The 26,725-nt window shown below is 44.8% G+C and overlaps 2 protein-coding genes across 3 annotated transcripts in view; one reads left to right on the top strand and one right to left on the bottom strand.

Moving 5' to 3' along the window:
• The first annotated feature begins 675 nt into the window (after window positions 1-675).
• Window positions 676-22,486, top strand: DOK1 (docking protein 1). Of its 2 annotated transcripts, XR_012477124.1 has the most exons (7): window positions 676-766; window positions 2,177-2,476; window positions 2,638-2,731; window positions 2,975-3,159; window positions 3,440-4,274; window positions 5,316-5,593; window positions 17,563-22,486. XR_012477124.1 is itself a non-coding variant. In XM_074230001.1 (6 exons), exons 1-5 carry the CDS (start codon window positions 692-694, stop codon window positions 4,235-4,237), a joined length of 1,452 nt encoding a protein of 483 aa, XP_074086102.1. In that variant the 5' UTR covers window positions 676-691; the 3' UTR covers window positions 4,238-4,274; window positions 5,316-5,651. The 2 variants fall into 2 exon arrangements, 1 of the variants encoding a protein (XP_074086102.1); XM_074230001.1 differs by lacking the exon at window positions 17,563-22,486 and having other exon boundaries at window positions 5,316-5,651.
• Window positions 5,138-26,725, bottom strand: part of M1AP (meiosis 1 associated protein) — a 113,040-nt gene continuing 91,452 nt past the window's right edge. The window contains exons 6-10 of the mRNA XM_074230000.1: window positions 21,789-21,933; window positions 17,682-17,823; window positions 9,877-10,083; window positions 6,138-6,278; window positions 5,138-5,583 (exon numbers count right to left, since the gene is read on the bottom strand). Of these exons, the coding sequence (XP_074086101.1) occupies window positions 5,428-5,583; window positions 6,138-6,278; window positions 9,877-10,083; window positions 17,682-17,823; window positions 21,789-21,933 (791 nt within the window). The 3' untranslated portion in view covers window positions 5,138-5,427. The remainder of the gene's footprint in view (window positions 5,584-6,137; window positions 6,279-9,876; window positions 10,084-17,681; window positions 17,824-21,788; window positions 21,934-26,725) is intronic.

Here is a 26,725-nt window from a genome sequence, read left to right as displayed (position 1 = left end):
GTGTGTGTGTTTTCAGGTCCACAAACATTTAGAAGCCATGAACAGTCATGTGTGTGGTGTGCGTGTGTGTGTTCAGGTCCACAAACATTTAGAAGCCATGAACAGTCATGCGTGTGGTGTGTGTTTTCAGGGCCACAAACATTTAGAAGCCATGAACAGTCGTGTGTGTGTGGTCTTTGTGTGTGTGTGCACTCAGCTCCATAATCATTTAGAAGCCATGAACAGTTATGCATGTGTGTGTTCAGGTCCACAAACATTTAGAAGCCATGAACAGTTGTGAGACTGTGTGTGTGTGTGTGTGTGTGTGTGTGTGTGTGTGCGCCGCTGCCTCTGGGGCTGGCTCAGAGACACTGGTGGGGGGGAGCCCTCGGAGGCCTGGAGCCTTCACCCCGCTCTGCCTGGTGGGGGCGGCTGCAGCGGGGCGCCCCGGGCCTCGCGCCCAGTAGGCCCCCAAGCTTGGCCTGGGTGTGTGCTGCGTGTGCACACGCGGGGCGGGGTGCGGTCCCTGAGCCCCCCACTCGCTCGGACCTCGGGCGTCCGGCGGCCACAGGAATGCCGCGGCGCCGGGGCTCGGGGCCAGGCCGCGGGGGGAGGCGGGGGGCCGGGCGGGGTGGGGTGCCTCCGCCCCGGGGCCCGCCCCCGGCCCGCCCCCACCCCGCAGCGCCAGGAAGCGCCCGGAGCCGCGGGGGCCATGGACGGCGCCGCCATGGACGGGGCTCTCATGGAGGGGCCGCTCTTCGTCCAGAGTCAGCGCTTCGGGGCCAAGGTGGCGGCGGGGCCGGGGGGCGCGGGCCGGGGGCGGCGGGCGCGGGCGGGAGAGGAGCGCGGGGCCCGAGGGCGGCCCCGAGAAGGCTCTCCCCAAACTCCGGAGGAAGTTCCAGCCCTCCACGCTTCCTCCAGCCTCGGCCGGACGGAAATCTGCCCCCCCAGACCCCCGGGAGCTCCGCCTCGTTTAGGAAACCCCACCTCTCCCGGGCTTTGGGGGTGAGGGTTGGGGGGGGCTCGCACCTTGGGCCCCTGGGCGGGTGGGGGGGCTTCTGTGGAGCGGCCTCCCTCCTAGAGTGGCTCACTGCTGAAGTCAGAGCCGGCTGCCCCAGCCCCAGGCTGCCCCAGGCAAGGGTGTCCCAGCCCCAGGGCACCCCAGCCCCAGGGTGTCCCAGCCCCAGGGCGCCCCAGGCAAGGGTGTCCCAGCCCCAGGGCGCCCCAGGCAAGGGTGTCCCAGCCCCAGGGCGCCCCAGGCAAGGGTGTCCCAGCCCCAGGGTGCCCCAGGCAAGGGTGTCCCAGCCCCAGGCTGCCCCAGGCAAGGGTGTCCCAGCCCCAGGCTGCCCCAGGCAAGGGTGTCCCAGCCCCAGGGTGTCCCAGGCAAGGGTGTCCCAGCCCCAGGCTGCCCCAGGCAAGGGTGTCCCAGCCCCAGGGTGTCCCAGCCCCAGGGTGTCCCAGCCCCAGGGTGTCCTAGCCCCAGGGTGCCCCAGGCAAGGGTGTCCCAGCCCCAGGGCGCCCCAGGCAAGGGTGTCCCAGGCAAGGGTGTCCCAGGCAAGGGTGTCCCAGCCCCAGGCTGCCCCAGGCAAGGGTGTCCCAGCCCCAGGGTGCCCCAGCCCCAGGGTGCCCCAGGCAAGGGTGTCCCAGCTGGGGTCCCTCTCCTTGTCTCCCACCCCCTCCCCCAGGCTCTTTCCCCCCCAGGAGAGGAGCTAGACCCGACCCCCTTCCCTTCTCTGAGGTGACCCTGCCTCTCTCTGCACCCCCTCTCAGAGAGGGGGGAGGGATTCAGGCCCTGTCATTGATCCTCTCATTTCCTGGGTTTCCGTCCATGTCCCACTTCTCTCCTCACCTTGGTTCCCTCACCCCCCATCTCCACCCCACCCCCACAACAAACAGGTAGGAAGATAAGGCTGTTGATTTTTAGAGAGAGCCTGTCCCATATGGCATGTCCCACATGTTCCTGTATCCTCCCCCCCTTCCAGTGTCTCTCCAGGTCTCTTCTTTCTCAGGGCCCTCTGGGCAGTGTTTCCTCTCAGCCCGCTGTCCTCCACCCACCCTCATCCCAAAGGTGGCGGAAGTCCCCACATCCCTGTTTGCATGAAGTTCCCATTTCCCATGTCCCTTGCCAGAATCTGCCTTATGGTCTCCCCTCCCCAAATAGCTTCTCAAAGTATTTCTCCTGTTCTCTCCACTTTAGAAGTGGAAGAAGACCTGGGCAGTCTTGTACCCCTCCAGCCCCAATGGTGTGGCCCGACTTGAGTTCTTTGAGCACAAAGGGGCAGGTTCTGGAAGCGCGTGGGGAGGCTCTCGCCGCCTGGACTGCCGAGTGATTCGCTTGTCTGATTGTGTGAGTGTGGCCCCCGTGGCTTTGGACAGCTCCCCGGGACCTGGCACATCGGCCTTCCGACTGGACACTGCTCAGCGCTCCCACCTCCTGGCAGCTGAGGGCCCTGCCAGTGTGGCCTGGGTGCAAATACTCTGCCAGACTGCCTTTCCGGTAAGAGTGAATGGGATGCCATCTAGGGTAGTCCATTTGGTGAGGGGGCAAGGTTCTGGGTTATTGGTGACTCCCTCACCCTCCAACTTGATGGGGCTCAGACTCTGACCGGAGAGCACTGAGGATGGATGACAGGATCACAGATACTTGCTCCCTTGCAGAAAGGTTGCTGGTCTTTGGCTCCAGAAGAAAGCTCTCCAGGGCCCTCTTCAATAGAGATGCAAGAGAACTCCCTGTACAGCCCCCATGGGCCAGGTAATGATGAAAGGAGATAGGGATGGGGAGCAGTAGGCCCAGGACAATGTCTGAGAGAGAGTATGCCATGGCTTAGGGATACGAATGGGGCTGAGGGTCACCCCTAGCATTATGAGAGGGGGTGTGAAACTCTTGTGAGTCTGGTGTCCAGGTAGGGTCCAGGCCCTGTCAGGATCTGTGTGTCTCCCCCCCCCGCCCTCTCCATCTGGGAATCTTCCTGTTTAACCTTTTGTCTCTCTCCAGGGTCCGAGTTCTGGGTGACTGTACAGAAAACAGAGGCATCTGAGCATTGTGGTTTGCAGGGACACTACCTGCTCAGAGTGGAGGCCAATGGTCTGAGTCTCCTGGGACTGGGGGTGCAGGGTCAGAAGAAGGAACCTCTGCTTTCCTGGCCCTACACTTTTCTCCGTCGCTACGGTCGGGATCGGGTGAGGGCTTGGACGGGACCCACTCAGCCTCAGAAAGCAGAGGATGGATAGGGGGAGGGCTAGGAAAGGATGGTGGGTCCTCCGTGGCTGCAGCTGTGAGACAGCCCTTATCATAGCAGCATGGAGAGGAGGAAGAGCTGTTTCCTCTGCTACCAGTATGACCTCGGGTTAGGCTCTCCCTCCCTGAGCCTCAGTTTTCTCTGGGGGATTGCAAAGGAGGCTCTCTACAGTCTCTGCCAGCTTTACAATTCACATTTTCCTTCTCCCCCTCTGCCTCCAGGCCATGTTCTCCTTCGAGGCTGGACGGAGATGTCCTTCAGGTCCTGGAACCTTCACTTTTCAGACCTCACAAGGGAATGACATCTTTCAGGCTGTGGAGGCTGCCATTCAAAGGCAAAAGGCTCAAGTTGGCAAGGTTGGCTTAGGCCTGGATCAGCAGTGCCCTGGCTCATCTGAGGTGGGACCGGCCGGGGTAGGAACGGTGCCTACTACATCCCACAGCCTTGAAGATCCCCATGCAGATGGCCCTGCCCTGTACTCAGAGCCCTTGGATGCCCTTCGGTCACTGCCTGACTCTTCTCCAGACCCCCTGTACTCAGATCCTGTGGACAGTTCAAGCCAGAGGACAGGACATGGGACTGGTGCAAGCTCCCCCCTCTACTGGGGTTTGTTTGAACAGGTACAACAACAGCTTCAACATACAAAGTTGGGAGGAGCCAAGAAGGAGCCCATTTATGATGAACCTGAAGGCCAGAGCCCAGTCCCCACTCCAGGCCTTTATGATAAGCCCCAGGAGCCCAGGGATGCCTGGTGCCAGCGAGCTCGTGTACAGGAGGAAGGCTACGAGCTCCCCTATAACCCAGACATGGACGACTATGCCGTGCCCCCTCCAAGGAACCTCAAGCCCATTCCACCCCCCAAACCCCAAGTGTTCCCCAGGCCCAACAGCCCCAGCAGTCCAGGTCTTCCGGTGTACAGTCGGGTCCAGAGGGGAGCTACTGCCAAGGACTGGGGCCAGGGCATGCCTGAAGCTGAATCTCAAACCAGAACTGGCATGAGATCAGAAGGTCCCATGTAAAGATGGGACTCAGAAGACATGTGGATGAACTGGGGAGGTGTGTTATCCCTGGAGAGGGGAGACTAGTTGGCATCAGGGAATCAAGGTTCAGTCCTCAGAAAAATAGTGGGTCAGGGTTCTGGGGAGATTAGTAAAGAACCTGACCTTGTGGTCAAATGACAGGTCTTGGGCCTAAGGTCAGAGTTCAGGGGAAGCAGTCCTGTATTGGGGCAGAAACCTGGTCAGAAGAGGGACTTTGGATAATCTTGCTGTGACTCCTGGGGAGTTGTAGGATGTGTGTGGGCCCTGGGGGTGGTCTGGAATGAGTTTGATCTCCTAGTCCTGAGCTGCTCTATGACATGGATACTTAAACTCATTAAAATCACTTGGGGCCAAAGAGCTCTGAATGGCCATGTCTACATGAATGACCAGGAAGCAGGACACAACCTGGACACTCTCATGTGCTTCTGGGTTAAGTGGTGGAAGGTGTGTAGTGAGGGATTGTGGGAGAGAGACAGGAGATGTGGTTGGGAAGGGACAGGAGAAGATTGGGTTTCAGAAAGGCCATCTTATCCTCCTAGAGCCTAAATGTCACCCACACAGTCACACACCCTTCTCTTGACCCATGGGTTGGATTACGTTCTAGAATACCTTGGAAAGGAGCTCCAGCTTCTGAGAGCAAAGTTCCTGTTCTTAGTGTTCTGTCCAAAGTAGGTGCTCACACCATGACCCCTGTAACATGAGTCTGGAGTATTCTGGAATATACCCAGCCCATGTATTCCTCTGACACCCAACAGGCCCTCTCTGCTAGCCTCCTCTGTAAACTGAATTTCTGTCCTTCCAGGCTTAGCTTCTCAGATCCAGCCCATTTGTTCATATGTCAAAGTTCCCAATGGGAAAAACTTTTTTATTAATGGGAGGAGAAAGCTTGAAATGATAGCAGGTTATTGAAATGAGCCCTATCACTGTCAAGTCCACTGACTTCTGGGAAAGGGCAGTGAATCTGGGTGGGGTCATGCCAAGGAAAGGTACCTGTCACCTCCAGAGAATCACAGACAGACCCCCTGCTCCCAGTTCACAAGAGTTCTGCCTGTCACAGACCTATACAGATCTTCATGGAGGAGGAGGAGGAGGATGGGCAAGCCTGGACAAATGTGTCATCCGGATCCTTTGGTGACTTTGCCATGAGTGGGGCTGATGCCATCTGCATCTCAGAAAAGTTGTTCTTCATCATCTGAAAGCAGCATAGGCTCTGAGGATGCCTTTGTAGCTGCTGGCATCTTCTGGGCCCTAGAAGGAGCCTGGGTTGGCACCAGGGGCAGAGGGCACACTGTAGCTCGGGCGCGGTTTGGGTGCTGTCTTCCAAGCTGCAGAAAGGTGAGACCTTTGGGTATGTCCCTTTTCCAGTTTAAATTCTACAATTTGGTGAATATTCTACCAGCCTCCCCTTCCCTAAACCGCTCCTCAAATCCACCCTTCCCAGATGGTTAGTGGCTGGCCTCCCACTGGCCCCCTGAGAGCCTCTGCTGGGCTGATCTGCTCCCCATCAACTCTCCCCTACAACCGTTTTGGTTCTGTTCTCCGAGTCTCAAGCTTACCTGTTTTTTCAGGTCCTGGGCTTTCTTGGTGGGTGGGGGTCTGGCCAGAGCTCTTGTCCCTACCCTTATTAAGAGGTTAATGGTCTTCCTACCCCTTCATTTTGCATGAGTAGTAGGAGAAGCCTCAGCTATGTTGGTGCCTAGGCCAGCCCAGGAAGGGCTATGGAGTACTTTCCCTACGGGAATGGGCCCGGATCTTGACCCTTACTAGAAACTCTGAGGATGACACTTTTTTGGTCTGGACACTGGACTTGGGATGAGCACTGGTGGAAAGGATTCCAGGCCTTTTAGTTTTGTTTTTTTGGTGAGGGTGGGAACCATACCTGTCTGGGGGGTCGGAAGTCGCGACCTGGAGTGAGCAGGTCCTGGGGCTTAGATAAGATGCTTCTCAGGTGTTCATATAAATGACCCTTAATCTGGAGGGGATTGTAGGAGGACACTACCTCTAGGCCATCCAAGGTGTTCTGAGGAGAGGAGAGAGGGTTGTAACTACCATTTATCAGGTGCTTGTGTATATTAGGGTCTATGCTAACAGTTCTACAGACATCATCTTGCTTAACCTTCTGGGAGGGCCAATAGGACTAAGAACGGTCATCTAACATGGGAGAAATGTCAGGCACCCCCACAATGATGCTGGCCTGCCTGCATCACCAAGGCAGTTACCCTGAAAGTGAAAGTCCCAGGAAGCTCGGGTGTGGCAGAGGTCATTGTGTGTGAGTAGTGTGAGCATTCTGAGGGAAACAGAGGGTGACAGGGAAGGCAGGCAGAGGCTGTTGCAGGTGGGTACCGCACATCTTCTGGTCCTTCTCAGGTGGGAGGGAGTCCCAGGTTGGGACTACGTCAGGACAACATTCCTGAACAGTCAGGTTTTACGGCCAAAGCATGCATGCCAGGAACCTGGCCTCAGAGTGAAGCGGCAGAACTCTGGATGGCATCCTTGCAGCTGGACCTGGGCTCAGTGCTGCCACCTTATGGTTTGCTTGCCCTACCCCAGATCCATCAGACTTGTTTCCATCACAGACTTAGGATGCGGGGCTCTGGAACTGGAACAACATGGGTCAGTATTCCGGTGGAGGCATCCTCCTTGGGAGGGAGGGCAGAAGAAGTGCAAGGTTAAGTCCTCGGATCAGGAAAGAAGAATGGTAGTGGTAATGGGGTGGCCTTTAGATCTGCTTCCTTCTTTCAAATCTAATTCTGCTGGGGGACTAGTCTTCCTCCTCTCCTAGCCTGACCACACAGACCCAGAGAAACAGGTAAATATGCATGTAGAAAAACAAAGAAATGGAGATACAAAGACCTAAGCAAAGATACCAGATGTGCATTGTGCTGCCTTTCCCTCCTGGAGGTTCAGGCAGAGGCCCAGTGACTACTTTTCAGAGGTTTCAGAAGGGATTCCTATTCAAGTATGGGCTCCATTCTGTTCCCTCTGAGGTCCCTTCCAACTCTAGAGATATGATTCTGCACAAACCCAGTAACAGACAGAAACACAGACATATACCTACACTTATACCAAGAAGCACATTAGACAGACATGGAGATGTAGGGGAATCAGCTCTCAGAAGTAAAGCCATTTGGACAGTGTGATGAGATCATTATATGAGAGGGAAATGAAGAAAATATCTTTGTATGAATATATCAGACATTATACTGGTTGATCTGAATCTACCAGGAAAACAAAGCTGATGTTATCCTAGTAAAACATATGCAGATGAAGCAAGAAGTTTCAAAGTCCCACAAAGAGGGAAGTTCTAGAACTTGCTGAAATCAAAGGAATGCACTCCTTGGGCTACAATGTTGATAAAGAATCCATTGATGGCGTTGGGCATGACTGAACTCATCATTTTACACTCTGATTTTTTGGAGGATTGTGTTTGTGTGGGTATGTTCACTTTATTTTTGGTGACACTCCATGAGAATGATGCTCCTTGTTAAACTAAACATTCATTTTCCATGTGCCTTGTTGAAGACTGCCATTTCTTTAAAACCTGCTAATCAAGGGTCAGCTAGGTGGTGCAATGGATGGAGCACTGGCCCTGGAGTGAATTCAAATGTGGCCTCAGACACTTAGTAATTACTTAGCTGTATGACCTTGGGCAAGTCATTTAACCCCACTGCCTTGCAAAAAGAAAAAAAACTGCTAATCCAGAATGATCAGAAATGAGGTGGTAAGCCCATTTTTTCCCCCCTCTTTGGTAAGTAAGAACTTAAACATTGGGAGGAAATATTAGTCTGGTTGCTTGGTTTTTCTTTGATGATTTCACTGTTGTCTGTCATTCTTCAGCTCTTTCATCACACCCTCTTTTCAGGTCATGAAGTTATTTGTGCAATTGGGGCCATTATCTCAATTTTCCATTTGGCTAGAACTTGACTTTTACTTATTCTTGTGGTGCATGTGGTTATAGCAAAACACACAGAGAACCAAGTGACTTCCAAATCAAATAAGACAGCCCCAATCTGTTCCACAAATGTTGGCTGCCTGATGGCCATTTCCAGCTGGATGTCCAGCTGACACATCAAACTCCAAAATGCTCTTTCCTGAAAAGCCTCCCTCTCCTCTCAACTTTGCTATTTCTGTTGATGGCACCACTGTTGTCCCAATCACACAAGTTGGAAAGCCTGGAGTCATCTTTGATGCAGTTTTTTTCCCCCTTGACTTCCAAAGTCCAACCACTTATCAAGTCCTATTGATTCTAATTGTGTGATATGATTAACATCCATCCCTTTCTTTCCACTCCAATTCTCACCTGCACTGTTAGTCTATCTGGGTCTCACCCCTCACCCATTTTGTGAATATTCTTTACAAACTTCCAGGATGTCTTCCTATGGCACAGGTTTGCCCTGATGGTCCATCAGCCAAAAACTCTCAATGGCTTCCTACTTTCTTTGTGATAAAGTGCAAACTCATTAGGATAGAATTTAAGTCTCAGTCTCTCTCTCTCTCTCTCTCTCTCTCTCTCTCTCTCTCTCTCTCTCTCTCTCTCCCTTTCCAGTATAATTTCTCATTATTTACCTTCATTTACATTGTAGCCAAGCTAGTCTACCAGCTTTCCCCTGAACTTTATATTCTTTCTTTGGCTTCTGTTCATTCAAGCAGGTTGATGCATTCCCCCCCCCCCCCCCCCCAGCATCACCTTTGTAAAGCCCTCCCTGATCTCCCTTCTCAATTTTTTTCTAGTACACAATGCCTATATGTTTGCTGTCTTATTCACACTTTACTTCATGCCATACTTCTCTCTATACATGTCATTGTTTTCCCAGCAGAATATAAACTTCATGGATACAACAATTAAGAAATTTTGTTTTTTATCTCTGACCCCCCCCCTCAGGTTTTGTACAGTGCTTTACACATATTTGGGGCTATACATACTTGTTGAATCAGACCCAAGGTATCTACCCAGGTGATGCCAAGGTCTGGACACAAACATATAGAGACATAGAGACATCTAGCAAACACAAATAGGCACAAAGCCAAAGACATGCACATGGTCATTGAGGCAGTGTTTCTAACATATAGAAACAGACACAGACATATAGAAGTGCAAAGACACAGACAAATCAACATCTATATACATAGACATCCTCTCTTCTCCCTTTTCTTTCTCCCCACTTTGACTTTTTTCTATTTTCTTTTCTTATTTTCTTTCTTCCTCAACTTTTTTCTTCTCCTCTTGACCTTTTACTTTCTTCTCCATCATTTGCTCCCCAAAGATCCACTCTCCTCCAACTAAACTTGTTTACTTAGCATCATCTTCCCCCTGTACCCTTCCACAATGTCATAGTGAACCCCTCTGTGGCAATATCTTTCCTTCAAGGGCTGTACTATGTCCATTTTAACAAGATTTCATCTTTGGAGGAAAGTGCAACTACACCTGCCCCCAAGCCTCTCATCTACTGACAGCTTCATTCTCTTCTTTACTCCACCTGCCATTCTATTCTTCCCACTATGGAATCCATACTTCTTTGTTGAGTCATCTCCTTTCCTGTCCAGTCTTTACTTCATCTTTTTTCTCCCCCCTTTTTCCTTTCCTTACACATGGGTATATCTGGCTATGCTCCATTTACCTCCACACTCCTAAGGATGTCTTCAGGTGGGTCCTCAGTAGGCAGAGGGAAGGAGCTGGGCAGTAGCAGCTCACAGGTGGCCACTGCCTTGACAAGCATTGTGAGAGAATTGGATGGGAAGATGATGTAGAAGGTGCTGGCGGGACTATTCTTATTGAGTCCTGAGCTTGAAGATTCTCCTTTGGCCAATAGCAACCACTCTCTTTTCTGAAACAAGGAGACATAAAAACATGCTCAATTTGACCCTTGTCCTTGGCTGCTCCTGAAGTCTTAGTTTTATAGCCACAAAAGTCACTCTTACCCCAGTTCGGAGCAGGAGAAATTTTATTTCTTTTTTACTTTTTACTTTTTTTTTTTTTAGGTTTTTGCAAGGCATATGGGGTTAAGTGGCTTGCCCAAGGCCACACAGCTAGGTAATTATGAAGTGTCTGAGACTGGATTTGAACCCAGGTACTCTTGACTCCAAGGCCAATGCTTTATCCACTATGCCACCTAGCCACCGAGAAATTTTATTTCTTTCCTGGACAGATTATTTCTTTTTCCCTCATCAAAGCCTGGTTAGAATGTATGATAGGGAGATATCCTATTGAACATATAGGGTATATCAGAGACATGTGAATCAAAAATGCTCCTTTTCCCAAAAGGATGATGTATCCTTTGGTCAGTATCCAGCTATATGAGTTGTCTTCTCCATTAGAAAATAAGTTCCTTGAGGGTAGGGACTGCCTCCTTTTTATGTTTGTATCTCCACTGCTTAGCACTTAGTAAATAACTTGATAAATGTTTGTCATTCATTCATTCATTCATTCATTCATTCAAGTCAAAAGAAAGACAAAAGAAGAAACAAAGCAGGAATCTCAGCAGCCAGGTAGATAAAAGTGAATCCATGGCTGGAAAAAAATACTCAGGTCAGCAAAAATTTTATTTTGGTTTCTAACCCATGCCCCTAACCCCTAATCTTGTTACTTTCTCTATCCTGGTCTTAGTCTTTTCCTCTGTGAAACCAAAGTGTTCCTCCAAAGCTCCTTCCAGCTCTTCAAGAGGCAGCTGGAGGCTCACATTTTGGGGATGCTATAGTATCGATACCTTCCTATTTAGGTTCTATTTGAACTTGATTCTGTCTGAGAGCCCTTTCAGCTCTGAAATTCTAGGATTCCATAGTCTATGGAATATAGTGTATACTGCTTGATCCTTTGTGGAAGAGACCATCTGAGAGGTGAATGAAGAGAGAATTCTATTAAGGGGTGGGTATCTGCTGTGGCTAGGAGGTCAAGCCACTCTTGGGAGGTGAGCAGCAAACAGCAAAGAGAAAGCCTGAGAGACTTCAAAATGGTCTTTCCAGGAGCCCGAAATGGAAAACAGGTAATTTTCTATGGTAGTTTCCAGGGCAAATTCATTAAGGGTAGCAAGAGATTGCTACATACAACAACTTATAGGATTATAACTATTTATTTTTCCTGGTTAGGATGATCACCAAATATATCTGCTACAAAAGCAGCTGGTCTTTCTGCTATAAAAATGCCAGTAAAGCCTTTTTATACTCTAGTTTCTTGGAGGGGGTGAAGGAAATAGTGCAGAAAGAAGGCAAAAGAAAAAAATTCTGTACCATGGCTTGGATGAAAATGCAAATGATATAACAAACACATTTGAGGATAACATAAGGCAATGGGGGGGGAGAGAGAGAATGAATCTGAACTAATGTAGAAGATAATAGGATATAAAACAAAATGTTCTCATGAGTTTAGAACTAGGGATTGAATCCTACAAAAAGAAATGCAAGACTTCCTTCAATATTTTGAGGACCTCAAAGGAAAATGAACAGGGAGGGTGATAGAAAAATGTGTAACTTGTAAATGTCCAAGTGGATGAGTATTGAAAAGCTTTCATAATATGTAATTGGGAAAATAAAATTTAAAAAAGACTAAAAAAATACTTTCAGGACCTAGAAGGATGTAAACTCCTTTCAGTTTTTAGGTTTAGCACAGTGCCTTGTATGTAGTAGGTACTTGGTGAATATTTGTTTTAATTGAGTTGACTCCATGGTTGCATCAGCTCCTTCTACCACTGAAATCATAGGCCCATTGCACTAGAGAAGGTGGTTTCCTGGGATGTGGTGGTACCTTCCTCTATCTGTCCTAATTCTTCTGGTGTTTAATCTGCTGATAAGCTCCTCTTTGCCTAGTAAGACTGCTCTTTGTGTGATTGGGGTACAGTCCACTTCTGGGATGTACACATAGTTTCCCAACTTGATGAGTTTTGCCAGAGCTCTTGAGAATGTCCACTAGGGCAAGGGTTCTGTTGTGATTATTCTTTATACTCTCAGATGTAGCTTAGTTGTCTGACCCAGGAAACACTTACTAAATGCTTGATTGACCTCTCTGCCATAATAAGATATCAGAGAAGATCTTTATGGAGAAAGAAGAAATTTAATAGAGATAATTTTGAATACTTGTGCAGGAATAGAATGGGAGAAATTTTTAGTTTTTGTAACTTCTATATGAACCCACAGTGTGGTAAACACATTAAAATGGCACCCGATCTTATCTGACCACATCTTGAAGACTTTTCAAATCTAGGGTCACTGATAAGTTATAGTGTCTGAAGAAGGGAGAAGAAGATTGGGAATGGACCTGGAAATTCTGTTTGATGAGAACAGATGACAGAGCAGACCCAAGAGCACTTTACAATATTATCTCATTTCATCCTCACAACAACTCTGGGAGGTGCTATTTTTATCCCCATTTTATAGTTGAGGAAACTGAGGCAGACAGAGGGTAAGTGGCTTTCCCAGGTCCTACAGCTGAGGCTGGGTCTGACTTCAGGTCTCTTTGTCTCCAGGTCCAGTGATCTATCCATGTACTAGCCAGCTGCTTTCGCATTTACTTAAAAATCTATGGGATAAGGGCATCTAGGTGGTGCAATGGATGGAGCACTGGCCTTGGAGTGAGGAGGACCTGAGTTCAAATTCGGCTTCAGACAATTAAAAACTGCCTAGCTGTGTGACCTTGGGCAAGTCACTTAACCGATTACCTTAAATATATAAAAAAAGTCTTTTAAAAATCTATTGGATGGTTTAGTTACTGAGCTGAGACTGACAAATTATGAAAAACTTCTCTTAAGCTCAATCATTTGTCTTGATCTTCTGCTCATTTGTGCCTTGTACTTAGTCTCAGACTTGCTTCCTTCCTTAGACTCTACTGACTTGCCCTCCAAGTGTAGGGAAAGCCTCTTGCCTATGCCAAGATTTTGTAGGATGTAGAGATAGAAGGGACCTGGGAGGGCATGTTGTCCAACCCTCTTATTTTACTGATGAGGAAACAGGCTCAGGGAAGTAAGGAAGGGAATATCTCATGTGGTCCTTTCTCTGAGACACTGTGATCATCTAGTAGCTGATTTGTTCCTACTTAAGAGAACTATCCACTCTCTGGCACTTTAGGACTCATACTTTGTACTTGTAAGCTCTTATCTTAACTTGATCCTCTACTACCTTTCAGTTGATGCCAGAGAAGATTTCTGCTGCCTACCTCTCCATCCCTAGAAGGATAAAGGAATAGGATACTCCACAGGTTGATGTGGATCATTTTCCTTAAATAGCTGTTCAGCTAGCTATGAATCTATTTAACCATACTATCTTTCTTTCTTTTTAAAAAAATTTTTTTAAGTTTTTTTTTTTTTTTTTGCAAGACAATGAGGGTTAAGTGGCTTGCCCAAGGCTACGCAGCTAGGTAAAGATTAAGTGTCTGAGGCTGTATTTGAACTCAGGTACTCCTGACTCCAGTGCCCGTGCTCTATCCACTGTGCCACCTAGCCGCCCCTCATACTATCTTTCACTCTACATTTTTCCATTTGTTCCCAAGGATACATGAGAAGAGTTTATTGAATACTTTGCTGAAATCAAACTTCCCTAGACTTCTGATCTATCAATTGCAATCCTGACTGAAAGAAAAATGAGTTTTGTTTGGTCTGAGTTCTGTGATGTCTTATGGATCAGATATTGCAAACTGTTTGATCTCTAGAATGGTGTGAGGAGAGACAGGAAGCTTCCATGGGCCAGTAATTCCCCAAGTCTATTCCATTGCCTTCTCTGAAAATGGGGATAACATCTACTTGTCCCTGGTGCTTCTTTCTTTCTCTCTGATTCTCAGGGGGCCCTGACAGAGATTACAGAGCAAGTTCTTTAAGTATTCTGACATAAAATTAATGTGAGCCCAGAAATTCAAATTAAAGTTGCCAGAGCCTTTCTTATGATATTCTTCTTGGGTTCTGACTTTTAAAAATTTTTTAAAATATTTTATTTATTTTGAGTTTGGGTTTTGATTTCTTAGCACCATGTTTGTTCTTGTTTTTCTTTGTGTGTGCCAGATCACTGCCCTTCTCAGAGAAGACAGAAGCAAAATCATCTCAGTTGTTCTCATTTTCTCTGTTGTTTATTAACATTACTCTCTCTTCCTCAAGTGATAGGTCTGCCACTTCCTTTTTGTTGGCTTAGCATTATTCACAAACTTCAGTTCATTGGGGACTTCAGCTTGCTTGACTATTTTTACAGCTGACATGGTAAAAACAGATCTGAATGTGGGCCAGAAGCTTGGGTGTGAGTTGGATACCTAATCTTCATTAGCTTGTGACCCCGGAGAAGTCACTTGAAGTCTCCTAGTCTGTTTAATCAGCAGCAAAATGGGCTAATAATACAGAAAATGATAGGTAAAATGAGATCAATATTTTGAAAGTGTTTGGATAACCATAAAGCCTCAACAGTAGATGTCTACAAGGGGAGGGTGTTGTGGGGGAAGATCAGCCTTCCCAGAACCCTTTAACTGAAGGTTCCAGGCCTTTGTAATAGACAGCAGTACTTTTCAGCCTTCTGAACCCAAGATGAAGTGGTCAATCCATACAGGTCACCGTTGTCCTTGTTACAGGTCTGGGCTACTCCATGTAGGCCTTTGTATTGGGTGCCCCTCCTTCTGACTTTTTCACTTATCCTTTACAAACTGGACTTCCCTGGGCTTAGCTATTTAGTGATGTAGGACTCCCCTTTCCTAAGATTGGGATTTCTTCCACATCCAATCTCCACTTTGGTCAGTTTGGAGAGGGATCCAGATTAGGGTGCCCCAAATGGCTAAGTGTGGAGATGACAGTAATGGTTTAGACCCTAGATCTGATAGGATAAAGTTTGTTGGGCTGGGTTAGAGAGGAGTAGATGAAAGAGGAGGGATAATAAATAATAATAACAGTGATAATGATAGCACCTATCTCTATAGTATTCTAAGGTTTCAAAGCACTTCCCCCTTTGGATATAAATAACTTAGGTATTGTTATTTCCATTGAACAAATCAGAATATTAGAACATAGAGATGACATAATTTGCCAACAATCCAGCTATGGACACTAATGCTTCTTCTCCCTTGGGCAATCTATTAAGTAGAGCTGATCCTCATTTGACAGCAGAGATTCCCCTGTTTATACACAGAAAGAGGCTCACAGCTGGCAATGAGGGCCAACCCTCTGCATTGCATACAGACTGCCATCATATCCTGTGTGGGAAGCAGAGGGAGGAAAACATTATAGGAGAACACAGTCCTACTCACACTCCTGATCCTCCAGTACAGTCCATTCAGCATATGCTGGCTACCTCCCACAAGGACCAACCTTTTACTGAATTACTTGAGAACATAATATCAATCTAAATTACTGAATCTGGCATTCAAGGCTCCTCCACACTCCAACCAGTCCCAAACAAGTTAGTTCTTCCTCCATCCCAAACAAGTTAGTTGGCAGTGCTACTTGCTCCTGACTTCTGCTGAGCCTTAATAGTAACAATGGAGGGGGTGGTGATGGTGGTAGAGGAACAAAGCAGAGACATTTGCTCTCACTAAACTCTAGGGACTCTACTCTCTAATGCTCAAGTCATTTCTGCCCTTAATCTTGGTGTACTAGGACTATCATAATCAGCCTCTTTTACCAGATCAGCAGCGAGGAGCATGAGTGAATGGAGAAATGAGTGAACAGGCTTGGGGCTCCAAGAAAGTGACCATGGCTCGGGGGCTGGGTTAGGTCTTTCCTCCTGTCTCTTTGTGTCCTTGTGTGTGGTCATCCGCTGTACCTCAAGGCCAGGTGTGTTGGAGGTCATGTGCTACCTAATGGGGTGCTCAGCTGGGAGCTGCTCTAGAGGCAGGCACAGTGTGTTGAAGAGTATCAGTGGGTCCTGAGTTTCTCTGTAGAGTTCTGCATTATTGCTTTTAAAGAGTTCAGCAAGCATTTATAAAGCCTTTACCACATCTAGGGCTATAAAGATAGAAACAGCCTCTCTTCTAAAGGAGCCCCCATTCTAATAGAAGCTACACCATATAAATGATCAGTGGGCAGAGGCTAGAGGGCACAGGAGAGAGAGTGCCTAGCCCAAAGTTCCTCCTAGTTGGGTAATTCTGGGCACGTCACTGAATCCTCATTGTCTCAGTTTTCTCATCTGTGAAATGAGCAGGAGAAGGAAATAGAGAACCACTCTAGTATCTCTGCCAAGAGATGGAGTCACAGAGAACTTGACAAGACTGAAATGGCTCAATACAACATGAAGAACAAAGGTGCTATCAACCAGTCCTCAGAGTTGCACATCATTTTCTCTAGGACTGAGGTCAGTCTCCTTTCTCTGGAAAGGTTATCTTTCAGTGGGCATCTTTAGACTGTTCAGGCCTTCCCCCCCCTCCACAAAATGTTCTTCTTTCAACACTAGAACCAGTTCAGGTGCCTCCCTCTCTCCCTCCCTTCCTCCCTTCCCTTCCTTCCTTCCTTCCTTCCTTCCTTCCTTCCTTCCTTCCTTCCTTCCTTCCTTCCTTCCTTCTTCCCTCCCTCCCTCTTTCTCCCTTGGTTTCACACTTGCCTCCCCTGAAAGGCCTTTCCTCATCACTCTTTCCTTCTGATCTGAATGCCCTTTAGTGTCCTCCTGCCCCAATGCATCTGTACTCACCTGAACTCTAGGTGCTGCTTTCTCAGTGTTAGTATAACCTTGGTTTTGTTCTGCCCTTTTCTCCCTCCACTCCACAGGGAGCCTGAAGGGTGGAAATGGGTCTTCTTTTCTCTTCTCTGGCCTCCTGCTACCTACAGGCTGATGATTGAGAGCTCAGGGTTGTCAGACATTAATTCCCAGAACTCTGAGTCTCTTAAAAAGAAGCCTAAAAGGGCAGCTAGGTGGCGCAGTGGATAGAGCACAGGCCCTGGAGTCAGGTGGACCTGAGTTCAAATCTGCCCTCAGACACTTAATAATTACCTAGCTCTGTGACTTTGGGCAAGTCACTTAACCCCATTGCCTTACAAAAAAGCCAAAAAGAAAAGAAAAGAAAAGAAACAAGCCTGAAGACAGCCAGATCTGCCCTAGATGTAGCAGTGTCTCCTTAACTCCATGAGGACATAGGGCTGAACCAGGGAGTATGTCTACGGGAGTGATGGAGTGAGGACTAGGGAACTCTAACTAGGAACATCATTACTGATAGCAAAAATATTTGAATCTGCTTAGGGCCTGGGGGGAAAGCCATGGTCCCAAGATTCTGTAAGGGATGAAGGTGTCATGGTTTGGGGGTGAGTGCATGGTAGAGGAGAGCAAAAGAGATTGATAGAGGACCTTGAGGTGAAGCACAGGGATTGTAATCACCATTGAGAATGTAACCCTTCTCACTTTCCCTCCACCCCCCACAGTGGTCCCATGCTAGTTACAGCTCTGGGGGATTGGTGCTGATTTGGGAGCTCATGCCAACTCATGACGGCTGGTACCTCAGCTTTCCCACCTTGTGCCACTGGATGACATGGGAACATACCTGCAGACTATGACACAAAGCATGGAAACGTTTCTGGTTTGTCTCTAACTCATCCCAGTCCAGTTGCCAACAACTTGTTGGTCTGATGATGAATGGAAGTCCAAATGTCAGTGACTCGCAGACTCCACTGGATTCTAGAGCCCTGGGACAGATGAAAGCAGGGACAGAGGGACATTCTATGGTATCCAAGTCAATCCCAATTGGGCCCAAATCTAAGTAGTCACCATGCAGTGACTGCTCAAGAGTCAGAACCAGCTTTTCAGGAACATCCTGAGCAGCCTGACTGAGCATGCCTCCCCCCACCCCATCTCCCTTAGCAACTGTTATGCTAGCAACAATATTTTTTAAATGCAAACATTTATGAAGTGTAAAACAATGCAATGTGCTGGGTGCTGGAGGAGAAACCAAGTTTAAATAAGAGTGCTCATTGATATTAAGAGGCTTAGGGGCTTACTTGATTACTTTGCTATGACCAGAGATATGAGACAAATAAAATGAAACAAAAATGAGTCTTTGGCATTGAAGACTCTTATCTGCAGAGACAAAACACAAAACAGACACTGGCAGCTGGGAAGGGAGATCAGGAAGAAGCTCATGCGGCAAGTGGGGGCTGAAGCTGAGGGTTGAAGAAAACCAGGGATTCTAAGAGATGAAGAGGAGGAGGGAAGATGTCCCAGGCTAGTTCAAAGGCCTGGAGCTGGACAACAAGACAATGTCTGATGTGAGGACCACCAAGAAGGCTGGTTAAAATAGAATGATGTCTAGGATCCAGCAGGAAAGGCAGGTTCTAAGTGTGGAAGGAGACACAATTCCTCAGGGTCTGAGAAAGACAGAGAGAAGGGAGTTTGAGGGAGATGAATAAAAATCAAAGCACAAACTTATGGATGGTGGACAGATCACCCCTCTAGAGCTTCAGGTCCCATCCTGGTGTGTCTCTTGATTTCCAGTACATGCAACCCAAGTCACCACTGGGTAATGTTGCTTTTACCTTGACTGAGATGAAATTTTATTTGAATTCTAAATTGAAGATTAGATAAAATTTCAATTCAACTGAGATGAGAACAACATTGCTAGAGAAGTCAGCTCTTAGTGGTTTCTGGGGTTGCTCATGCTAGGATTCAAGGGACCTGATCAGGGTGGCACAGTGGACAGAGGGCTAGATTGGGAGTCAGGAAGATCTGAGTTAAAATCTGTCCTCAGGTTTATTAGCTGAGAGAGAATCTGAACAAGTCACTTAAGTTTTCTCAGCCTCATCTGTAAAATGGGGAAATAGGACCTACCTCCCAGGATTGTTGTGAGGATAAAACAAGATGTCTGTAAAGTGCTCTACAAACCTTAAAGAACTAAATAAATGCTAGTTATTAGAATGATTATCATTGTTGTTGCTACTATACTAATCTCTGTAACTTCCTTGATTTTTATTTTACAGTTTGTTTGGATAAATGTGATTTTTTACTACTGTGATTATCTATTGTATAACTAGCATTTGTGGGAAGAAGGTAAGTTGGAAAGAGTAAGCGATGACCTGCTGGTCAAGGTGAGACTGTTCCCCACTCAGTTACTGGGGTAAGGGACTGTTAATCTGGACCTCTAAAAGAGCATTATACTCCTAAACTGTAAATATTTGAGATATTTTATACAGATATCATTCTAGCCAAATATCCTCTTAGGAGACAGGACAGTGAAGGTGTAAGCATGGGGCCATGGCTCTCCTGGATGCTATGTACCCTCCTCTGAGAGGTTACTGCTTCTCTTCCTCCTTTCCATAATGATGGAAATTGAAGTCTCTCTTGGAGAAGTAGAATGAGACTTTCCAGATCCCAGAACGTATCTCTCTAAATATATTCATGGTCAAATAGGTCAGCCATTCTAGAGTAAGATGTCCATCCATCTTTTTCTATTATATCACAAAAGAATCTACATCAAGTATCCAATCCTACAGGACTCCTGAGATCCTTTACAATTGTATCTGCTTGATCAGAATTCAATTCACACAAAAGTTTAAGGAAACAAAGTTACTGGACAAAGCAAGCACAATGGGAAATTGGAGAGCTTCCCAAATGGTGTCATTCATGTAGCATACAGTGCCCCATTCTGAATAAGTTTATAAGGTGATGGTAGGAATGATAAGTATACAAATAACTTTGCTTCAAGGGAAAATGTGGTAAAATGTATTTTCACAAAATACTCTGAGGAAACTGAGGAGAGAGAGATCACTTCAATCTCAGTGAAAGATGAGTTCACTAGGAAGCAGGACTTGGATTGGGACTAGAAGAAATTGAGGTTGGGTAGGAAAAGGCTCCTTACAGGTCTGGTAGCAGGGTGAGCAAATGTGAGGGGCTGGGAGAGGGCTGGATTGGAACAGAAGAACATTATCCAATTTGATTGGAACATAAGACTACATAAAGAAGGGGGAAATGAGATAAGCCTAGAAAGGTGCATTTGAGTCAGATTATGGAGAAACCTGAATAACAGTCAGAAACTGATATTTTGTTTAAGAGGCAATGGGAATCTATAAAATAATAACAGTAATATGGAAAAGATGAGTGGATCATAAAAACTGACATTTATTTCAGCTTTAGGATTTTCAAAGCACTTTGGATACATCATCTCCCTCCATGTATGAGCTCCTTGGAGGTTTCTGAGTAGAGGAGTGCTAAGTGATCACCATGTCTGGGAAGATTACAGAGGCAGCACGTGTTACAGTCCTAGAACTACAGATATGGAAGGAGATCCTCCCTCAGGGAAAATATGCAGACCCCACAGCTTCATGACGCCCAGGCAGAGTTACCAAACCTCTCCCTCCTCCTCTCTGCCTCTCCCCCACTTCCTTTAGCATTTCCCAAATCTGAAAATCAGGGAAACGATAAGTGTTTGTTTTCCAGAGTAAATTTAAGGGGAACATATGCAAAGGGAAGTGATGGATTCTCTATCAGTGCCCAGGGTTGGAGTCCTTTTTCAATTCTTTCCCCTTCCTTGTCCCCAGGTTGTGTGTTTTCTTTCTTGCAACAATTTACAGGGTTAGAGAATCATGGATTTAGTTCTGGAAGGTCCCTATGAGATTATCTGGTCAAACACCATTGTTTTAATAGATTGGGGAGAAGTGACTTGTCTAAGGTCACATAGGCAGTAAATAGCACAGTTGAGGCTCTCCTATTTATTCCTTGTTCATTATTTCCATTTAACTCCGATCTAGTTTGGATCCTGATCTCCTGTTTGGACTAATATTTGTAGAGACAGCCAAAGTTTCTGCTTTTCCAACAGAAATTCTTCCTGCTACTAAAATGAGAGTAACAAGTCAGTATTTAAAGAGCATGACCATGAACATGAATAAAGGAGTTGCTTCTGTTTCCCCTTGCATTTTTTACCCTAACCAGACTCTCAAAAACCTCTAGGCCAGTGTACAAAGAAGGGATTGACCCCTGAGGAGACTAGAGGGAAAGTGGGGTAGAAAGTTTCTTCCTTTTATCATCAGTATTATGGAATTGGGAACCGGAAGAGACCTTAAATATCAATTTGTACAATCCCCCCAATTTACAGATGAAGAAAGTGAGGCTTGACTTGCTTAAAGTCATGTAAATTGAGGATTCAAAGTCAGATTCTTGGATTTCAAATCCAGGTCTCCTTCTACTCATTTTAAGTATGGATTTTCTCCTAACTTCTTTTTTCTGGGTTTTGTTGATCAAATTTCTGTTAAGAGGCTTATTTCATATTTTTGAGGGAAAATCAGGAGACCTTAGCACAATGCCTGGCTTCTCTCCACCATTTTGGCTGGAAGTCCTCATTTTATGTATGATTTTAAGATGCCTTCAGATCTATGTATCCCACCCCCAATTCTTGTTTCTGCCCAAATCTTTCTTGGCTACAGGGGTCCTAATTTCCACACTATCCCCTGGCCTTGGCTCAGTATGTTTTCTAACCCTGCTCCATCCTAACCTGGATTCTGACCCTTTCATGGACTCTATCCCTAATCCTCAGGCTGACAGTCAGAAATAGCCCCTGAGGTCCATTGGCTATTTGAGGACTGAACTGAAAAATGGGCAATGGAACATCATGAGTCTGCACTAATGGGGGCAGGAGGGTTCTAGGGACACTCTGGCACCTTACTTGATCACCCGGAGTCTGTAACATGATGCTGCTGATCGGGGGGCCATCTGGCAGAATGAGCTGAAGTCTCCTCTGGGGCTCTCTGCTGGGCCAGGGAGGAGAGCTGGGTTAAGAAGCCTCTCTTGAAGATCACATTTCAGGCACACTGCAATAAAACAGGCATCAGAGGGAAGGCTTGTGGGTCATGGCCTCCCTCAGGGCCTGCAATTAGGAGACATTAATTGTCACCCATTCCTCTTTCACAGTCCAAAGAGCACACAAGCCAAGGGTTGGGCAGCAGGTTGGTGAGGGAGAGAAGGAACACTGGGTGCCTGAGGGAAGGACTCATTTGGAGGAAGTGAAGGCCTCTATGACCCCCTGCAGCTGGGATGGACTTACTTTCCTGCCTTTACCAGCACACCCATTTTGATGGGTAATGAACTGGCACAGTGGGAACCCTGTATTGCTTTGGCACTTATGCGAGTGATCTGGCTTTTTAATCTGTCTGTGGGGAACACATTTCTTCTGGGTGAGAGGAAGCCAACACCATAACCTGCAGTGGGGCCCTTTGCCAATTACAGTCGGAACTTTGCTAGGGCAGCTGCTGGTGGTTGAGTTCCTATAAGACAGCAGAATTGGGAAGCCCTGGAAAGAAAAGTTGGGGAGTCAACTCATGCTCCAAGCTCATTGTGGGCTCTTGCTAGGACAAAGAAGGGAAAACAAGGTCCTGAAATGCTTTCTTTTTAAATTTTTTAAAAAACTGTCCCTGGCTAGAAGGGTTTATCTGTCCATGATACACCAGAGGAAGGATTCAGAAAAAGGAGGGATTGTTGTATGCTCTTATATCTTTTTTTCCTCTCCATTGTTCTTTTTCTCTTTTTTTCCCCTTTCATTTAAAAAGTGTTATAGTTTTTTAAAAAATTAGCAGTTTTTTTCCTCTGACCTCAGTGTCTTTCTAATTTTTCTACCCCATAACCAGTAAAGCAAAACATTAAAAATAGTGATTTAGAGTGATTGTAAGTAATTTTACATTGAGTTTTGTCTCTTAAAAGAACAGATAAATGCTGTTTAAATACCACAATATCCCATCATTTACATAATTGTAGTGATTGTGTCTATTTTTCTTTGATTCTGCTTTGATCATGCTGCATTACTTTATATAGTTCTTCCCATAGTTCTTTTAATTCTTCATTTTTTGTCATTCCTTATGTTGTAGTAATATTTTATAGCTAAATATCACAATATGCTCAATTATTTCCTAAACACAACACACACTTTGCTTCTAATTTTTGGTTAAGCTTATAAATAGCACTACCAGAAATATCTTTTTTGCAGATATGTTTTTGCCTTATTGTCCATAACCTCCTTGGAGGTAAAAACCTATTATTAACATCATTGGCACAAAGGTTATGAACAATTTTCTAACTTTTTTTTCCAGAATGGCTGAATAAATTCATCACTCTACAAGAAGTAAGCTATTATATGATTGGTGGGGGTAGGAGGTGGGATGGGAAGGAGGGTACTACATTATCAATCCTGATTTTTCTTTTACTGTCTTTGCTAATTTGATGAACTAAAGATGGTGATTTAGCTGCTTTAATTTTCATTCTTTGATTAACTGTGATTCTGGGCACTGTTTTGTATGATTGTTGATGGCAAAACCTTAGTTTGGAAACTACGTGAGTTCTCTGCCTCATGAATTGCTAGCTACACAGAAAAAATAGGAACTGAAGGGTTAGAGTCAAAATGGCTGAGGCATCTGCTGCTGGGTATTTTAAAAAAATAAAAATAATCTCTTTTAATTCCTCCTGATAAGTGGGAAAAACATAGACAATATGTTTGATGTGTGGTACTGGGTAAGGGTAGATACCACTATATTATAGATGTTTTATATGAGAAAATAATTGGTTGGCATTGAACATGGTGAACACTGAATCTCATCACAAAAATGAAATTGATTCTATTTTAACAGACAGGACAGAACTTGTTATGGATATGGAAGCCAAGTTTAAATGGACTGTCTGGATATAGGCAGTCTGACAACGTGTCAGAACAAAGATCCTAATTAGGAAAGAGCTAGAAGAAGAAGAAGAATGAGAAAAAGATAAAGCATGCAAATGAAACAAATTAATCTTGAAATATTTACAGAAGTAAATGATAATGAAAAGTGTGTAATAGAGAGAAGAAATGACATTGACATATATTATACTTTTATATCAAAATTTAATCAATGCAAATCAATTGTCATAACAAGGAGACCTTGTCAGCAGTTGACTTACTTGTCAAATTGAAAGAGATGGAAACCAAAGGTAATACCTGTTTAAGATGTGTGTGTGTGTGTGTGTGTGTGTGTGTGTGTGTGTGTGTGTGTGTGAGAGAGAGAGAGAGAGAGAGAGAGAGAGAGAGAGAGAGAGAGAGAGAGTATATGTTCACTTGTAAAATCGTATGAGAGGGGTGGCTAGGTGGCGTAGTGGATAAAGCACAGGCCCTGGAGTCAGGAGTACCAGGTCCGGTCTCAGACACTTAATAATTACCTAGCTGTGTGGCCTTGGGCAAGCCACTTAACCCCATTGCCTTGCAAAAAACCCCTAAAAAACAAAAACAAAACAAAACAAAATCTTATGAGAGATGATGATTAATTATGAACAGTTCAGTTGTGTCTAACTCTTTGTAACCCAATTTGGGGTTTTCTTAAGAGAAATATTGGAGTGGTTTGCCATTTCCTTCACCAGCTTATTTTACAGATGAGGAGACTGAGGCAAACAGGTCTAACCAATTTGCCCAGTATCACATAGCTGATAAGTGTCTGAAATCAGATTTGAATTTAGGAAGATGAGTCTTCCTGACTTTCAGGTGCTATACATTGTGCCACTTAGCTGGCAAGACCATAATGCAATTTTCCCAGCAGTTTCTGAATATTATTCTTTCATTAGTTTTGGGTTTATTAAAAACTAGGCTGCAATAGGTATTTCCTTCCAAGTCTTGCTTATTTTATCTATTCCACTATCAAACCATTGATTTTTTACATTTAATAACCACAATCTTGATAATAACTATTTTAATGTGAGATCACATTAAAGGCCAATCCCCCTTCATTCCTATTTTTGTTTTTCCATAGATTTTTTGACTGTCTATACTTCAATATGACTTCTGTTATTTATTGTTTTGTTTAATTCTATAAAGTAGCCTTTTGATTATTTGAAAGGCATAGTGGCAAATGGACAGATTACATTGGGAAGTGTGGTCTTTTCTATCACTGTAAATCTGTGGTCTAGGCAAGACATCAAGTATCTCTTGACTTTTTGAAATCGTCCTTCATTTCTATTAAGATTGTTTTATAGTCATATATGAATTAATAACTGCACAGAAAAGTCAGGCATGACTGGTATGCAATAAATATTTTAGAAGGGACATCCACATCACTGACACCAGAGAACCATTTGAATATATAAGTTGCATTTATATAAACAATGTGTGTTTGGTAGGTTATTTAAAAAACTTTTTATTGTTATTTTAAATTATGTTCTTCCATCTATTTCATTTTCCTAATTTTTGAAAGTAATAAACATGGCAATGCTAATGATTTTTGAGTATTTATTTAGTATCCTGCTACTTTACTATTGTTTACTCTTTTTTTGGTTTATTCTCTAGGATTTTTTAAATCAATCATGTTATATTAAGTTTTGTTTTCCTCTATCAGATTCTTTTATTAGTACTTTATTTCTCCCTACTGTTTTGTTTTTAAACAGTAGGGAAGGTAGGGCCCATTAGCCCTAATACTAATACAAATCCCATTTCTCCCTACCCAGACTAAACACTGATATGCTTTGTTAAAATTCTTTCTTGAAATATATAGATTTTTTTGTGCACGAAGATTTTTTTGATTTTACATCACTAAAATTTTCTAATGTATTTTTTCCCTACACCTCCCACAAGGCCATCCCTTATAATAAACAATAAAAAAGGAAAAAGGAACTTTTAAGCATCAGTCAGCTATGGGTCAGGCACTGTGTTAAGCACTTTCCAAATTTTATCACATTTGATCCTCACATCAAGCTTGAGACGTAGGTACTGTTATCTCCCCTATTTTACAGCTGAGAAGACCAAGGCAAACAGATGTTGGGAGTTGTCCAGGGACACATGGCTAGTAAGTGTGGGGTCTTCCTGACCTATCATGGTGCTACCAGTTGGCTTGGAAGGAAAAGAAGAATAAGGAAAAATAAAGTTCAGGAAAAACTAATATGTCAAAAAAGTCTGTTAAATTCTATGTCCACCTCTCTGGAGGCATCCTCTCATACTTTGTTTGAGGTCAAACTTAGTGAGGATAATTTCAGAAAGAGAAGAAATTATGCTTTTAATCTACCCTCTGACTCCATCACTTTTCCATTTGGATTGGGTAGCATGTTTCATCATGAGTCCTTTTAGTTGGTCATTGTGTCTTTCAAATCTTTTCAAGTTGATAAACTTTACAATATTGATATTATTATATAAATTATTCTCTGAATTCTGCTCTCTCTTCACTTTGCATCAATTCATATAAAACTTCCTAGGTTTTTCTGAAACTCTTCCTTTTGTCAATTTTTACAGTTCAACAGTGTTCCATCATGATCATATGCCACAATTTATTTAGCCATTCCCTAATTGATGGGCATCTCTTCAGTTTTTCAATTCTTTGCCACAACAAAAGGAGCTGCTGTAAATATTTTTGTATATTTGGATTAATATTTTTTGTTTGTTTCTCTGTTCTATTTGGGGCATAGATCCAATAGAAAAGTATTACTAGGTCAAAGGGTATACAAAGTTATCAAACTTTTTTGGTTGTAGTTCCAAATTGTTTTCTAGAACAGTTGAACTAACTCAAAGTTCTATTAACAATGTATTAAAATTATATTTTTGTATATCCACACCAGAATTTTTTATTTTCATTTTATTTCATTTTATTTTCATTTTTAGTCAAT

Source organism: Macrotis lagotis, chromosome 3 (genome assembly GCF_037893015.1).
Source record: "Macrotis lagotis isolate mMagLag1 chromosome 3, bilby.v1.9.chrom.fasta, whole genome shotgun sequence".
Taxonomy (NCBI): Eukaryota; Metazoa; Chordata; class Mammalia; order Peramelemorphia; family Peramelidae; genus Macrotis; species Macrotis lagotis.
Note: the sequence above shows the minus strand (reverse complement) of the source record. Positions and strands in the feature narration are given on the sequence as shown.